Raw genomic sequence first — 17,802 nt, forward strand, 5'->3', positions numbered from 1 at the left:
TTCCAATGAATTCATTCACTAGGGGTGTTGTGGGCGATCTGGGGTACTGGACTTCACCCAGTGAAGTGACACACAGCAGCCCCACTGCACACAGATCAGGGCAGCAGAGAGAAACTGCTGCACCAGGGGGATTATCATTGGTCATACTTCATATTCCCACAGCATGTTTCCCCTGTGCATCCTCTCAATGGCAATGAGTTCTTCATTCACTCTGTCATCCATGGCCACAGGCCACAGGACCTGATCACACTCTCACCTCAACTGCAGGACAGGACAGGATGTTCAGTGTCTTGTAGGACCTGATCACACTCAGACCTCAGCTGTAGGGCTCTGCAGGACAGGAAAGGATGTTCAGTGTCTTATAGGACCTGATCACACTCAGACCTCAGCTGCAGTGTCCTGATCGGGGAGGTGCACCAAGAGGTAGTGCTGGGAACCTCCTGATCTCAAGACCACCAAGTCCTAAACATGATATGAGTAGCTGTCGATACATCTGCTTTATCTCAGACTCTCACATTAGCAGATGCTTTGTGGGTTTGCAGACAGAGATCAGCACTCTTTCAGACAAACAGGGAACGTGCTGTGCTTTTTCTTCTAAACTGGCCCCAGTCCCCTGTCCTTTCAAAGCCCTGAGTATGTGGTTAGACAATATAAGACAACAAGGTCAGTTGCAGTTTCATGTTCTTATTTAAACGTTCTATGAAATTTCACATGTAGCAGAGCAGGTTCTTCAGGTTTTTTCACCGAATTCCAGCACAGCTCACAAGCTAGTAGGACTTGACAAAGTATCATATCTCTGTATCTCAGGATGGCTGCCAGGTCGGAGAAGACTGGGTAATGATGTCATGGGAACAGGAGACTGTGGCAGACCAACTAAAGAGAGGGCTGCAGTTACAGCCAACCTGCCAGTATAGGCCACTATACAAGCTTGAGTCACTTGCCAATAGCCACACTAGCTGTGTCTCATGTCATGGTTGGTTAATTGATGAAAGGTTTAGAATGTCACATTCTCACATGGGTGCGGTTAAGCTGGTATATACAGTAGAGGATTTACTGGTGCTTGTGGTGGTGGGCGATTTGTTTTTAGTGTCTCTCTTGCTTGGCCGGAAAAGGCCAACTCGAACCCTCCTGGGCCTCTCAGCTCGCGTGTGTGTGTAGAGAGCATTGTACCAGACCCTTGACCCAGGAAGTAAACTGAGGCAGTGTTACTATAGCGGAAGTATTCTGATCCCTGTCTCCTGTTTTTCCTGCAGGCCTAGACTCCGTGAGCAAATACGCAAGTAAGTGGGGTCCCTTCTTTTCCTGTGATCCTTCTGTTTTCCTCACACGCTCGGAATCTTTCCCAAGGGTATTTCTTCCCCCTGTAAGGCTTGAGGCTGAGCCTGTGGTGAAGGCAGGGGTGGGTAAAGGCTCTAGTCCTTTCCTGATCCCCAGGTCACTTGGTGCATTCCCATTTTACTGAACTTCACTGAATATCACAGCCTGTTGCAGGGCCAAATTCCACCAACAGGCCCTGGAAACTAATGCAACCAGGTACAAAACACCAATACACCGGTACATACTGTATATGCACCCGTAGGCTAACACATTCATGTATCAAGACATTAGTAACATAGGAAAACACCAAACCCTAGTGCATTAACACAGGAATGCCTCAACAGCTAAATGCATTAATATGCCAACAGTACTATACTTACACACTAATACAGTCATAGTGACTGTCGCAGTTCTGCACAGGATCATGCCCTCGCGGCTCCACCCTGCTTGTTCGTCCTGTAACACCTGGGGCGTGAACCCAGGTCTCCGGCGTAATGCATCAGGGAACCAGCCGCATGAGCTAAAGGAGACCTCCCCCAGCCCAGCTACGCTCAGTGGAGCACGTCACTGTGCCCAACAGCCGGAGTGTGCTGGACCACTGGAGTTCGGTACAAATATAAATGGGCGCAGCTAAAACACAGCATATCAAAAGAACAGGAACGCGGGGAGTCACGAGAGTATTCCAGAATACAGTCAGTCTACCAGAACATGTTCGAGCAGGTAGCTGCGTCAGCGTGCGTAGGCTGCAAAGGAACAGGGAAAGGTTCATTCCAAGCTGAAAAGAAACGACGTTTCGGCTGTGGAGTTCTTCGGGTGGAAAAAACCTTCGCTTCAAAGTCAAAACAGTGTCTTGTAAATATATATATCGTCGGAAAAGTACTGACATTTCCGTCTTTCTTTAACATGTTGTTTTTAACTGATCCAAGTATCAGGGCAGCTCTTGTCCCGAAAAACCAGCAGTCTCTGACTCCGTTCCTGTGACCTGTAGTCCAGGGTTTTTTTCTCCAACCCCAGTAGGCAATTAAACAATTAACCTAATACCTTTCTAAATGAGACAATAAGTAGGAATCCCCTTAATGTCTTTTTCGCATCGCGTTTCACTGAAACATTTGCTTTATTACAGTAACGGATATCCAGAAAACATCTCGGACCCAGGTTAGAATTACGGAGCCAATTAAATCATTAGACCAATTCTGTAATTAAGATCTGAGGTGGAAAAGGTCAGAGGACACCAGGCGTTCTGGGAACTGAGTCTGAGAGCCCTGTTGCGTTGAACAATCTTGAGCTCTTCTAATTCGCTGCCTCTGCACCAGCCCACAGACTCACCGACAAGCGCTTGAACGTCCATGAAGTCGGACAGCACAAACGATGAAACCCACCTCATTCGCACGTGCTGCGTTTGTGCCGGTTTTTGCCGTTGAAAGTAACTTCCCAGCTGCTTTCGTTCCCGAAATATAGCGCCTTGGTTTTCGGGTGATCACGTGACCATGCACGGTGACTTTGACCTCCAGTGACCCCGTCTGCCGGGTTCAAGCGTCTGTTACCGGTGCGAGAGTAACAGTTCTGCAACTGTGTTCCTCTGTTTGGCCGGGTGCGGGGCGGCGGTTGATTTTGCTTTTTATACCAGTATCTTCTGTGCGTTTGTGTGAACAGGAAAATTAAAATTGTCACCAATGCTATACCCTAATCAGAAGAGTTGCCGATGTAGCCTTAAAAGGCGAACATTAGCGAGCAACTGCATGTTCTCCCAAAGAGGCTTTAACTAGCATCTCTTAATATTTCGTAGCTACTTTGTCTAATTTAAACCTCTAAAACTAGCAGAAAATATATAAATACAGAGTTTCAGGAGGTTGAAAACACGATTGCTGAGACTTCGACGCCGGGTGAAGTCAGAGAAAGAGATTAAGTTAATTAAGTGTTCAAAAATCCTTTGCCCAAAACTGAGGGGGCGGGACAGTTCAGTTGAGGGGGCGACGCCTCCCTTTACCCCCCGTGGCGCCGGGTTTGCCTACTGTAAGGCGCACAAACTCGAGCCGAAATTCGTTCACTGAGGGCAATGTTTCTGTCTCTGAGCAGAGGAGACGCGAGGCTGAGTTTGTCACGAACGCTGATATCACATTTGTTCTCTGAGACTCGCTTTGTTCCTCTTCGTCAGCAGCTGCGGGCGGTTTGATGAGAGATAGGATATAGGACTTATCAGGTCACTGTACTATTTTCATCAGATAATCTTTGTTATGAAGAACATTTCTATGGTCATGAGTCACGATTACCTCAATGTTCGTCCGTGTAAGGTTCAAAACATTTCTCGCACCGTTTAAGACGCTCTGTCACGGAGAATTATCACGCAGATTCATCTTACGCCTTAATTCTGTTAGCCATACAGCAATTACATTCTGCATCTTAAAATACGTTCAATATCGCGTATTTAACATTCAGAATTATCTGTAATTCCCAGAAACAAGTTTAAATATGTGTGTGTGTTTTGGAATGCCATTGGAATCAGTAAGGGAGCAGAGATGGTCACGGTTTTGCTCACAATACAGTGCTATTTAGTACCGTACATGGTGACTGTAATGTACTGAAACCCTCTGACTTCCAAAAAAAAGTCAGCTGGTGTCCCCGTGACGTGCCAGGAACACGCCGGGGAGGGGGACACTTTACTGCGAACACGGTGAACTCGCCGGGTAGACAACAGGGAAAGCTCGCTAAGAGCATAAGAAAAGTCAAAGGCGAAAGGAGACCGCTTGGCCCGTCTTAGTTGCTCAGGTTTTCGGTATTAATCTGAGCGTCTCGTCCAGCCGTTCCTTGACGGAGGTCATACACTCGCTGAGTCGCGCCTTCCCGACTCCTCGCCCTCAGCCTCTCCGAGCTCAGCGCTTCCCATCTCATCCCCCTTTCAGTTTGGCGAACCGCCTCTATCTCTCTGCACTTGTCTTCAGTATTCGTCGTTTGCCCACTCGTGAATTTGATCTACTGTAGATCCCTTTCAGTTTCTTTTGCCGCTCCCACGTTGGCAGAGGTTAAATACGGCGGTGGTCGCCGTACAGATTCACCGGCCGCCAGGGGATGGCGGGTGAGGACAGACCACCGCGGGGGACAGGTCGCTGACGGCTGCTGTCGGGACCACAGCGGGTCCGCGAACCTGCGAGGGACCCCGGGTTCGGCGGCAGCTTCAATCCGAAGGAAGCCAGAACCTGTGCAACTGCGGCTGTTTTGCATCCAGAGCGCGTTTCTCAAGCAAATGAGTGGCCACAGCGCCTAGCTCCGTCAGCGGTGCGCCCTAAAAAAATAGCTGTACTTTGTCAATAGTCAAATTCACAGTTCCTCCATCGAACTGTTTGATGTGCTGGAGGGCTATCCGTCCAGGAACGACACATTTAGTGTCTACATAATTGGGTGTCAACATTATTACGATCTTTTTTGCTCAGGTGGACCGATTCCTTGCAGTAGTTTATCCTTATACTTACAATCGTTATGTAACTAGGACAGTAGTTATAGAAGTTGTGCTTTCTGTTGGTTTTTCAACTACTTTTTCTTAACGATTCAGAACCTCGTTACCGTCGATGTAGCTGCAAAAATGAACGCGTGTGGTATTTTGTGACGGATTCAGTTCGTGCTAAATGAACTCATGCTTAAACGAAAGCTTCTGAATCAGAGATTGTGGTTAATCAATTCTTCAATCAATGCTTATGATTCACAAATTGAGTTTGTGCTTAATTAATTTATACTTAGGTTATACCTCTGATTGACAGATTCCTAACAGCATAAAAACTGACTGATCCAGTTTCCAGGCCGCTCAGAGGAGCTGACCTCAATGTGATCCTGATATCCCTTTAAAAACTGCTAGATATTAAACAAAATCTGAGCTGCTTCTAACTTATCATCACAGAGCGCTGTGTTAGACCAGTCAGATCACTAATCCTGGAGCCCTTGTGACTCACAAATCAACCCTGAACTTTGCACATTGAAACACATTTACATCCGTGGTTTGCGAAAGTAAATATCAAAAACTGTTAGGAGAAAGTTTGCATAAAGAAAATTAAGTTCCCACTACTTCACATGTAAAAGCTACAACTCATTCACAAGGTCTGTGAACTTGAACACACACAGCACAGTTAAAAGTAATTCAGAAGTCGAAGACCCTTTTCACTGCCATCTGTCACTTGTCACATGTTCTACAGCGGGGGAAATACTATCTCATTGTCATCACTTGAATAAACACCTGAGTACTGGTCCATAATGGAAATCACCAAGTAGGCAAGATCCCAAGGAAAGAGCCTTCATTGTGGTGACAACAGCTTTGTATAGTGAAATGCAGGTGTTAAGATACACTCTGCGTTGTAATGAAAATTAATAAATATTGAGCTCTCATATAGCGAGGGGTGGGTGTATGTAGTTTCTCATTTATTTTCTCCAGTTATTGCATTAAATCCATTTTGTCCATCAGAGAAATGGATTCTTGAAATGCAAAATAAATGTAAAGGCATCTGGCCATCATTCTGCACAGCACTTCCATTCCAATACTGGCGAAGAGAAACGCTGATGCGAATGTCGTACACCAGCATGAGCACACCTCAGACTGACCTCAGAGGGCCTGCAGGCCCCAGAGTCCTGCCCCACCTGCCCTGCTCTGGACTGAGTCTCTGGTTCGTGCGGCATCTTCTGTCACTGGAAGCAAACCCCTTCCAGCCTCGGTCAGATCGCTGGCCAACTTGCTCCCTCTCTTTTAGGCCGGCATTCCGTAGGGCATAGAACCTCCGGTTTTCCTGGCCATCCTGCTTCCCGTTATCGTGACAGCCCTGTCCAAATAACTGCGCTATTTGAATATGTTCCTGGCGTCACAGCCAGGAAACCCTAAACTCTGGTTTCAATTTGCTCTGCGTGGCTGGTGTCAGTCCACTGCGAAGAGAGAGCCACAGAGGACAGCACTGAAGAAATCAGGTCAGTATCATCATCATCATTAGTAGATATAGCAGTAGAGAGAGTACTCTCTATTTATTTTGGTTCATTTAAAATATTCTTTATGGATTCAAAAACTGAGATGATCATAAAAGTCATATCTGTAATTTGAACAGATCTACTTCACTCATATACTTTTTGTCTAATTTATTTATGGACATTGGGTTAATCCAATAATTTGGTCTCTCTGTATTAATTTTAAAGGGTTCCTCAGTGTCATGCTTAGCTGTTGACGAGCAAATTGTTGGGACAGTGTTGTCTGACTGATTGATCGCTGTCATGTTGTAAAATTCTGATTGTCTGAGGCGGTAAAAGACACACAACTGTTTCGGTTTCAGACACGCCCAGCGCAATCGCGGTCGATGAGGACACGATGAGCCGCTCGGAGTAGCAGGTAAGGTGACAGAAAGCCCCCTCACATACAGATGGGTTCAGGAAACTGGGTGTCTTTTCGTTTTCACTAGAGGTGTCGTGAGGTGACGCGTTCAGAGTCCTCTCAGTGACCAAGCAAGCAGCTTTCAGAGGAGGGTGTACAGGAATAAGGATTTCAGTGGGACAGCCAGGACTAACCAGGCTATTCAGAGCAGAATCTCGACTTCCTCTCCTCATCTAATTGTTCATTCACATTGTGCACTCTTTCCCATTCCCACATCTTTACTGAGAACGACACAGGTGGTCCACAGAAAACCACAGCTGCAGCATGGGTATGGGGGGAAAGCTCACAGATTTGTTCAGGTGTCTGAACCAGCCTGGACTAGTGTCAAAACACTTCTCCCCAAAACCTGAGGGATGGACAACATTTCCACTTCAAGTAGTTGACGTGATGATTCATGATGGTGAGAATGGTGATGATGAGGATACAATCAGGGCGCAGTTCTTGGTATTTGTAGACCAATGCTCTGTCAAACACTCAACACAGCTCCCTCTCAAGGGGGTGGGTTAATTCCCACTCCCCTGTGAGTTTGTCCCCCTGTGGGCCCCCAGCCCTCGTCAGAGGCCAGCCCGCAATGGGACAGGGCAGCACGGCTGTGGGTCTATCGCTGCGCCAACAACGGGATCGCAGCGCCTGAACAAATACTGTCCCCGTTTCCCACTCCCACCTGTTCTATTGTACTTCCTCCATAACGAGCTTCTGGCTGTCCACGAGGCTGATTCCCCTGAGCCGCAACAGATCGTCTGAAAGGCTCTTCCTTTTCATTAGGTCTCGTAATCATAAATATCGATCCCTGAATCTCATCCAGCCGTTTGTTTAGGAGATCATACATCCCTCGTATAATGAGACACAAGTGTCATTAGGTTTTTATAAGAAGACTAGTGTTCCTGTTGCGATACGACTGCTATGCTTTTCCTACTATGACGCCCTATAGCATGGGTGTGTATCCCATAGCAAAACAGAAGTAGCTCCCAACCTGACCCGATCAAGGCGCTGCACTCTAAACTCACAATAGTGTTGCCACTAGAGGGCGCCAAAACAGCGTCATGACTGATGCGTGCGTTTCCTGCTTCAGCTGCTGCTGTAGAGTAGCCTGTTCTGTCACGCTATTAGTGTCTTGTGCGCACATTGTTCCAAAGCAGCTGGAAAGTTATTTTTGTAGAACGTAATACAAAAAAGTGACAAAGGACAGGTCGTTCAGCACATCCTTTTGCTTGGTAGTGTTTGTAAAATGTCATCCAAAAAGGCTATTTCCCGAAAAAGGCCAGTCTGGCCAACCATCTGCGCAACCTGCGCCAGACACCCACATCCCTTTGTGCAAAGACACCTTCCCTATTCCCTACTTGCCCAATCCTGTATGCTTGACTCAAATTTCTCAAATATCTTTTATCTAGACGTGTTGTTCATCTCTGGACTCTTTTTAAGCCCCAAATTCGTTTTTAGCAGTTAGGTGACTGAACTTTAGCACCACGCCTCTTCTTGCTGTAATCCCAGCATTCTGTTTCTTTTTAATTGCTTCCCTACATTGTCTTCTTGGGAACACAGAAAAAGCTACACAACTGAGCAGCAGACTGAGGTCATGTTACTCGGCACCTACAGTAGATAAGGCCAGTTCAGTCACCCTAGCTGTGGAGGGCACTGTGCTTGAATTTTAATCTACATTGAAGCTTTTCAAGTAGGAAGCTGTGTCAGCCTGTGTAGGCTGCAAAGGAACAAGTGAAGGTTTATTCCAAGCTGAAAAGAAAAGGTGTCAACACAACTGAAGAAGGCTCCACAGCCGAAACGTTGTGTCTCTTTTCTTTTCAGCATGGAATAAACCTTTACTTGTTACATTGAAGAATGTAGGGGTGATGTTCAATTCTGGCTCGAGTTTTGATCCTTGTGTGCAGAATATTGTAACAATATCATTTTACCATCTATGTTGTCTTCGATTGTAGCAGAAAAGCTGGTCAAAACATTTGTTCTGGCTTTTACTGAATTAGTGGCAGTGTCTGCTCCACTTTCTAATGACCATGTATCTTCTGCTGCATCTCTGAACTCTTGAGTTTCTTACAGGCTTATTTCGTACTTCAGTACTATCCTTATAACTGTTTTTTTTGTTGTTTTTTACAATTTTACAACAAGTGTAGTGCTTTGAGATACAGCTTTTAAAGGTGCTATATAAACTAAAGTCTGTTGCTGTTCTGTTGTTTTTGTCATGAACACCCCAGATCTTGTGTGTAGCTTCCAGGAGCTCAGAGTTACACATGCATGTGTGTGCGCGTCACGTTTGTTCTTAGTATATGTTCTGTTACAAGCAACTTCTATCCTCTGGTTCTACCCCCTGAGAGCTCCGTGTCTCTGAGGCTGTTACAGGCATGTCATGTCCACTCTTTTATCCTGCCAAGAGACAGAAATCCCGTGTTCCTGCAGCCAAAGTAGAGACTGGATTGTCCCCAAGGTTTGATTTCCTGTAATACTGGAAGAGAGGTCTTATCAGAAATGCTGCGGAATGAAATCTCTCATCGGGCACAGAGGTCAGGCAGCAGTCTGCCCCCTCCTCCTCGCAGGAAAGCCTCACCTGGACTCAGAGATCGCAATGTGCTTTGAGTCTTTTTTTGAGTTCTGTTTCTTGTGATTGGGGACAAGGCGTTCCCTTGCTAGCCATAGCGTGACGATTGTCCCGAGCTGACATTTCTCGTGTAAAACAGAAGAAAATGGCTGGTACATGTGAGACCCTGAAACCACCATCTTGATCTGGGGAGTCCTACACTATTCACATGTTGATTCCAATTCTCCAGACTATCACCATTTTGTAGCCCTCAACGCTGCAAGGATACTCCTGAACACAGGTGTAAAGAGTCGAAGAGAATCACTTGTAAGATCAGACCTGGCAACACACAACACTAAGACACGAAACACTGAAATTATTCTGTTGTCCTCTTCCAGCATCTCCAATCACTGCTTAATGACTCCTGGCCAAACAAGAAGATGCAGCGGATACCTGGTTTTGTGTTGTTCCTCTCAGGTAGGCTCAGGTCTGCTGAAACATGGAATCATCGGTTTGTCTTCTGATTTGTACCCACCTGATGTGAATCAGGCATTGTATCCAAACCCCAGAATAGACATTCCACAGACTGCCAGTAAGCGTGCAATGTAGCATTTGAAACATACAGTACACTTACAAGAGAGTAGGTGTGCACCCAGTAGACAGAGCTAGCTTGTTTAATTAATTCTAATTGTAAAAGAAAATTAATCTTTTAAAAATGTTTGATGAATTAGAATGACATTAAAGTAGATTATTCTGACTCCACCAGTGTTACAGCTGACACAAGGAGGAACTGCTGAAGACAGCACATCTCTCACTACAACTATTACATCACATCCAACTGCAGCTTCAACAGAATCACCAGCTAAAACCATTGAACCTCCAACTACAACTTCTACTGAATCTTCAACTACACTTTTTACAATAAATCAAACTACAACTTCCATAACATCTCCAACTACAACTACTGAAGTGCCTGCACCCACTGCAGCATCTCCAACTACAAATACTGCAGCATCTACAGCTGTGAGCATCACAGTTCCTACAACTACACCTTCTGCTGAACCTACAACTGAGATCACTACGGTCCTTCCAACTATAACCACTGCAGCACCTACATCGGTAAGCACCACAGCTCCTCCAATTACAATGTCCACAGCATCTCCAACCACAGCTACTGCAGTAACTTCAACTACAACGTCCACAGCATCTCCAACCACACCTACTGCAGCACCTACAACTGTGACCGCCACAGCTCCTTCAAACACAATATCCACAGCATCTATAACATTACCTACTGCAGTATCTGCAACTACAACTACTGCAGCATCTCCAACTAAAGTATCTACAGTATCGCCAACAACAACTACAACAGTTCCTCCAACTACACTGTCTGCTGAACCTACAACTATGAGCACCATGGTCCTTCTAAATATAAGTACTGCAGCGCCTACATTGGTAAGCACCACAGCTCCTTCAAACACAATATCTGCAGTAACTGCAACTACAACTACTGCAGTAACTGCAACTACAACTACTCCATTATCTTCAACTAAAACTTCTACAGCATCTTCAACTGCACCTTCCACACCATCTAAAACTACAACATCCAAAACATTTCCAACTCCATCTACTGCAGTACTTCCAACTGCAACTACTGAAGCACCTACAACTACAACTACTGCAGCATCTCGTCCTACAACTACTGAAGCACCTACAACTACAACTTCCACAGCATCTCCATCTACAACTACTGAAGCACCTACAACTACAACTACTGCAGCATCTCCATCTACAACTACTGAAGCACCTACAACTACAACTACTGCAGCATCTCCATCTACAACTACTGAAGCACCTACAACTACAACTACTGCAGCATCTCCATCTACAACTACTGAAGCACCTACAACTACAACTTCCACAGCATCTCCATCTGCAACTACTGAAGCACCTACAACTACAACTACTGCAGCATCTCGCCCTACAACTACTGAAGCACCTACTACAACCTCCACAGCATCTCCATCTACAACTACTGAAGCACCTACAACTACAACTACTGCAGCATCTCCATCTACAACTACTGAAGCACCTACAACTACAACTACTGCAGCATCTCCATCTACAACTACTGAAGCACCTACAACTACAACTTCCACAGCATCTCCATCTACAACTACTGAAGCACCTACAACTACAACTACTGCAGCATCTCCATCTACAACTACTGAAGCACCTACAACTACAACTTCCACAGCATCTCCATCTGCAACTACTGAAGCACCTACAACTACAACTACTGCAGCATCTCGCCCTACAACTACTGAAGCACCTACTACAACCTCCACAGCATCTCCATCTACAACTACTGAAGCACCTACAACTACAACTACTGCAGCATCTCCATCTACAACTACTGAAGCACCTACAACTACAACTTCCACAGCATCTCCATCTACAACTACTGAAGCACCTACAACTACAACTACTGCAGCATCTCCATCTACAACTACTGAAGCACCTACAACTACAACTTCCACAGCATCTCCATCTGCAACTACTGAAGCACCTACAACTACAACTACTGCAGCATCTCCATCTACAACTACTGAAGCACCTACAACTACAACCTCCACAGCATCTCCATCTACAACTACTGAAGCACCTACAACTACAACTACTGCAGCATCTCCATCTACAACTACTGAAGCACCTACAACTACAACTTCCACAGCATCTCCATCTACAACTACTGAAGCACCTACAACTACAACTACTGCAGCATCTCCATCTACAACTACTGAAGCACCTACAACTACAACTTCCACAGCATCTCCATCTACAACTTCCACAGCATCTCCATCAACAACTACTGAAGCACCTACAACTACAACTACTGCAGCATCTCCATCTACAACTACTGAAACACCTACAACTACAACTTCCACAGCATCTCCATCTGCAACTACTGAAGCACCTACAACTACAACTTCCACAGCATCTCCATCTACAACTACTGAAGCACCTACAACTACAACTTCCACAGCATCTCCATCTACAACTACTGAAGCACCTACAACTACAACTACTGCAGCATCTCCATCTACAACTACTGAAGCACCTACAACTACAACTTCCACAGCATCTCCATCTGCAACTACTGAAGCACCTACAACTACAACTTCCACAGCATCTCCATCTACAACTACTGAAGCACCTACAACTACAACTTCCACAGCATCTCCATCTACAACTACTGAAGCACCTACAACTACAACTACTGCAGCATCTCCATCTACAACTACTGAAGCACCTACAACTACAACTTCCACAGCATCTCCATCTGCAACTACTGAAGCACCTACAACTACAACTACTGCAGCATCTCGCCCTACAACTACTGAAGCACCTACTACAACCTCCACAGCATCTCCATCTACAACTACTGAAGCACCTACAACTACAACTACTGCAGCATCTCCATCTACAACTACTGAAGCACCTACAACTACAACTTCCACAGCATCTCCATCTACAACTACTGAAGCACCTACAACTACAACTACTGCAGCATCTCCATCTACAACTACTGAAGCACCTACAACTACAACTTCCACAGCATCTCCATCTGCAACTACTGAAGCACCTACAACTACAACTACTGCAGCATCTCCATCTACAACTACTGAAGCACCTACAACTACAACTTCCACAGCATCTCCATCTACAACTTCCACAGCATCTCCATCTACAACTACTGAAGCACCTACAACTACAACTACTGCAGCATCTCCATCTACAACTACTGAAGCACCTACAACTACAACTACTGCAGCATCTCGCCCTACAACTACTGAAGCACCTACTACAACCTCCACAGCATCTCCATCTACAACTACTGAAGCACCTACAACTACAACTACTGCAGCATCTCCATCTACAACTACTGAAGCACCTACAACTACAACTACTGCAGCATCTCCATCTACAACTACTGAAGCACCTACAACTACAACTTCCACAGCATCTCCATCTACAACTACTGAAGCACCTACAACTACAACTACTGCAGCATCTCCATCTACAACTACTGAAGCACCTACAACTACAACTTCCACAGCATCTCCATCTGCAACTACTGAAGCACCTACAACTACAACTACTGCAGCATCTCGCCCTACAACTACTGAAGCACCTACTACAACCTCCACAGCATCTCCATCTACAACTACTGAAGCACCTACAACTACAACTACTGCAGCATCTCCATCTACAACTACTGAAGCACCTACAACTACAACTTCCACAGCATCTCCATCTACAACTACTGAAGCACCTACAACTACAACTACTGCAGCATCTCCATCTACAACTACTGAAGCACCTACAACTACAACTTCCACAGCATCTCCATCTGCAACTACTGAAGCACCTACAACTACAACTACTGCAGCATCTCCATCTACAACTACTGAAGCACCTACAACTACAACTTCCACAGCATCTCCATCTACAACTTCCACAGCATCTCCATCTACAACTACTGAAGCACCTACAACTACAACTACTGCAGCATCTCCATCTACAACTACTGAAGCACCTACAACTACAACTTCCACAGCATCTCCATCTACAACTTCCACAGCATCTCCATCAACAACTACTGAAGCACCTACAACTACAACTACTGCAGCATCTCCATCTACAACTACTGAAACACCTACAACTACAACTTCCACAGCATCTCCATCTGCAACTACTGAAGCACCTACAACTACAACTACTGCAGCATCTCCATCTACAACTACTGAAGCACCTACAACTACAACTTCCACAGCATCTCCATCTACAACTACTGAAGCATCTACAACTACAACTACTGCAGCATCTCGTCCTACAACTACTGAAGCACCTACAACTACAACTTCCACAGCATCTCCATCTACAACTACTGAAGCACCTACAACTACAACTTCCACAGCATCTCCATCTACAACTACTGAAGCACCTACAACTACAACTACTGCAGCATCTCCATCTACAACTACTGAAGCACCTACAACTACAACTTCCACAGCATCTCCATCTACAACTTCCACAGCATCTCCATCTACAACTACTGAAGCACCTACAACTACAACTACTGCAGCATCTCCATCTACAACTACTGAAGCACCTATAACTACAACTACTGCAGCATCTCCATCTACAACTACTGAAGCACCTACAACTACGACTACTGCAGCATCTCCATCTAAAACTACTGAAGCACCTACAGCTACAAATACTGCAGCATCTCGTCCTACAACTACTGAAGCACCTACAACTACAACTACTGCAGCATCTCCATCTACAACTACTGAAGCACCTACAACTACAACTTCCACAGCATCTCCAACTAAAACTACTAAAATTCCTACCACTATAACTACTGCAGCATCTCCAACTGTGACCACCACAGTTCCTACAACTACAACTTCTGCTGAACCTACAACTATGAGCACCATGTTTCTTCCAACTGCAGCTACTGCAGTATTTCCAACTGAAGCGCCTAAAACTACAACTTCCACAGCATCTCCATCTACAACTATTGCAACATCCTCAGCTAAATTTTCCACAGCATCTCCAACTAAAACTTCCACAGCATCTCCAGCTCCAACTACTGCAGTAGCTGCAACTACAACTATGAGCACCACAGCTCCTTCAACTACAGCTACCGCAACACCTACATCTTTGAGCACCACAGCTCCTTCATTTAAAACTACCGCTGGACCTAAAATTGTGAGCACCACAGCTCCTCCAACATCATCGTCCACAGCATCACCAACCACCTCTTCCATGGCATTTCCAAGTACAACTACAAGAGAATCACCAACTTATTCCACAACATTTTCAACTACTGCAGCATCTCCAACTACTACTCCTGCATCATCTACAATTGTGATCACCACAGCTCTTCCACATACAACTACCATTGCACCTACAACCTTGATCACCACAGCTCCTTCAACTTCAGCATCTGCAATTCTGAGCACCACAGATACAACTACAGCTACAACTACTGCTGCACCCACAATTGTGATCACCACAGCTCCTCCAACTACAACATCTGCTACACCTGCTCCGCCGACTACAACTACTGCTGTCTCTACAGCTCTGAGCACCACAGTCCCTTCAACTATAACTTCTGCCGAAACCACAACTCTAAGCACCTCATCCTCTCCAACTACAACTACTGTAACGTCTTCAACTCTGAGCATCTCATCTCCTCTAAATGCAGCTACTGCAGCATCTACAGCTGTGTTCACCACAGCTCCTCCAGAGACACCCACTGCCACACCTAAAACTGAGAGAAACACAACTCCCCCAAATACAACTACTGCAGCACCTACAGCTTTCAATTCCACAGCACCACCAACTATTGTGTTAGCACCTACAACTCTGAGCACCAGAGCTCCACCAACTGCAACTACTGCAGCAGTAGCTACAATTGTAAGCACCACAGCTCCTTCAACTAAAGCTACAACAGGTTCTACAACTCAGATCACCACAGTCCCTCGAACTACTGCAGCACACACAACTGTGAGCAGCAAAGTTTCTCCAACACCTACTGCTGTGAACACCATCGTTCCTCCAACTACAGTTACTGCTGTACTTACAACTATGAGCACCATTGTCCCTCCAACTACACCTTCTACTACAGCACTTCCCACTACTGCAGCCACATCTACACCAGTGACTACAACTCTTATTAAAACCTCAACAGAAGTAATCCCTCTTCAGTTTCGAATTTTCCTGGATTATCAGGATGGATTTTCCAATAAAAGCTCGACTGAATTCAAAGCCCTTGCCCAAGCTGCAGAGAGAGAGGTAAATTTCTGTGTGCTTCAAAGAGTTTCAAAATGCAAGTTTCCATCTTGCTTTCTCACTTTTTGTTTCTTTTTTGTTTTGTTCCTTCCAGATCAATTGGATTTTCTTAAAGAAGTATCCTTATTCTTACAAGAGCGCCACGATAATACAGCTGAGGTACAGTGATCTGTGTGTGTGTGCTTCTCTCAGTGCAGTCACAAGCACAATGGTTATTTCTGATTGCCTGTGGTAAATACTTTCAATCATTGTCTAGCACACAGAATAAGATCATTACACTGGTTAGAAAAACAAAGGCACCTTTCAGCCCTTCAGACGCTTTTGAAAGACTACACATCCTGAAACAGCAAAAGCCTCACCTCTGCAGGATTTATTCCATAAACCTCTGGCTCTGAGTTCATCTTCAGAGTTGTGACTCGTCTTATCCATCTGTCTTGAATGAGTGTTCTCTTAGACTGTACACTACAGAATTATAAATACCCATAACAAGAATAAGAAGAGTTTATTCTAATTACAAATGAAAAACATTAACTTTCATTTAGAATTCTCCTGTTACTACTTTAATAATAATAATCTTGTATACATCTACCGATGTTCTAATTAGTCCATAATTGTATTGACTATTGCTGTTGGCCAGGAGTCAATGTCATTAGATGGAACCCAGATTTAATCAGGCCTTATGAGCTTTATCCATGATGCCCTACAGCTGGCAGATCAGCAGTGATAGCCAGTCAGTGCTCATCTCCTCCTGGCCTCCAGTTTCACTCCTGTCTGCTGTTCCAGAGCCAGCATGAGGCCTCTCCCAACCTTCGAACTGCTGTCTTTCTGTCCCTCCCAGTCAGTCCAACAGCTGTCAGCATTCTCCACACAGAAAGTGCAGGGAATCCTCTGTACCTAACCTCCACCGGGAACACCCACGTCTGCCACACTCTGCAGTCTTGTACCAGATCTTCATGTTTGGCACCCTCCCTCTCAAAGGCCTCCTCACATCCTTGCTCCCATGGTACAGTCAGCTCGACGAGGAGGATCTTCCTGGCCTCTGCAGACCACATTACCACATCTGGCCTTAGGGATTTGTACAATATTGAGAAACTGCAGTCTTCCTCCAAGGTCCACTCTCTTGTCCCACCATGGAGCTTTATGGAAGATAGAATCTTTGGTTTTCCCGGGCTTGTCAGTGTCTCACCCTCCCTGACAAATACAACTGTATTTAAAGGTCCAAGCATGAGCTTGCCATTCCTTCTGTCTCTCTTTCTCCAGGATGTCCACCAGTGTCATCAAGACCTTGTCATGGCGCCATCTTGTACCTCCCATGGGAAACTGCTACTCTGCACCCAGAAAGGTTATGTGCCGTGGTGCCCCACTTGATGATGGGAGGGTGTCATAGAGTGCCCGCAGCAGGAAGGAGATGCGAAAGGGCTGCAACCTTCACAATGCTGTCCAAGTTAATCTTCTTTCAGGAAGATTCCATTTTGTCCACGCTCCCTGCAATCCCGACTCCACAGCTCTCGACCTTCGGCTCCCCTCCTCCCGATTCCTTGTTTCTTCCTGTACCACAACTCTCCTCTCTCTTAAGCTGGCTTTTTCCCACTGCTGGAAGTGTGTAGTTCCTAGGCTTTGCCTGTCACTACACGGGTTTGCAATGATGTCCTGAAGCTTTAGTGCACTTACCTGGGTCACAGAAACCACACAAGTC

At 45.5% G+C, this 17,802-nt stretch overlaps 1 protein-coding gene across 1 annotated transcript; it reads left to right on the plus strand.

Moving 5' to 3' along the window:
• The first annotated feature begins 9,200 nt into the window (after positions 1–9,200).
• Positions 9,201–15,583, plus strand: LOC148832305 (uncharacterized). The gene is made up of 5 exons (XM_088918120.1): positions 9,201–9,225; positions 9,400–9,418; positions 10,348–10,538; positions 10,876–14,687; positions 15,026–15,583. Exons 1-5 carry the CDS (start codon positions 9,201–9,203, stop codon positions 15,581–15,583), a joined length of 4,605 nt encoding a protein of 1,534 aa, XP_088774246.1.
• The last annotated feature ends 2,219 nt before the right edge of the window (positions 15,584–17,802 follow it).

The sequence above is a fragment of the Atractosteus spatula genome, chromosome 6, assembly GCF_055471065.1.
Source record: "Atractosteus spatula isolate fAtrSpa1 chromosome 6, fAtrSpa1.hap1, whole genome shotgun sequence".
Taxonomy (NCBI): Eukaryota; Metazoa; Chordata; class Actinopteri; order Semionotiformes; family Lepisosteidae; genus Atractosteus; species Atractosteus spatula.

Coding starts and splice junctions, on each gene's coding strand:
- LOC148832305 (XM_088918120.1), top strand. CDS start 9,201: ATGAAATCTCTCATCGGGCACAGAG. Junction 10,539..10,875: donor CTATAACATTACCTACTGCA/GTATCTGCAACT, acceptor CATCTACTGCAG/TACTTCCAACTGCAACTACT. Junction 14,688..15,025: donor CTACTGCAGCATCTCCAACT/GTGACCACCACA, acceptor TAAAATTGTGAG/CACCACAGCTCCTCCAACAT.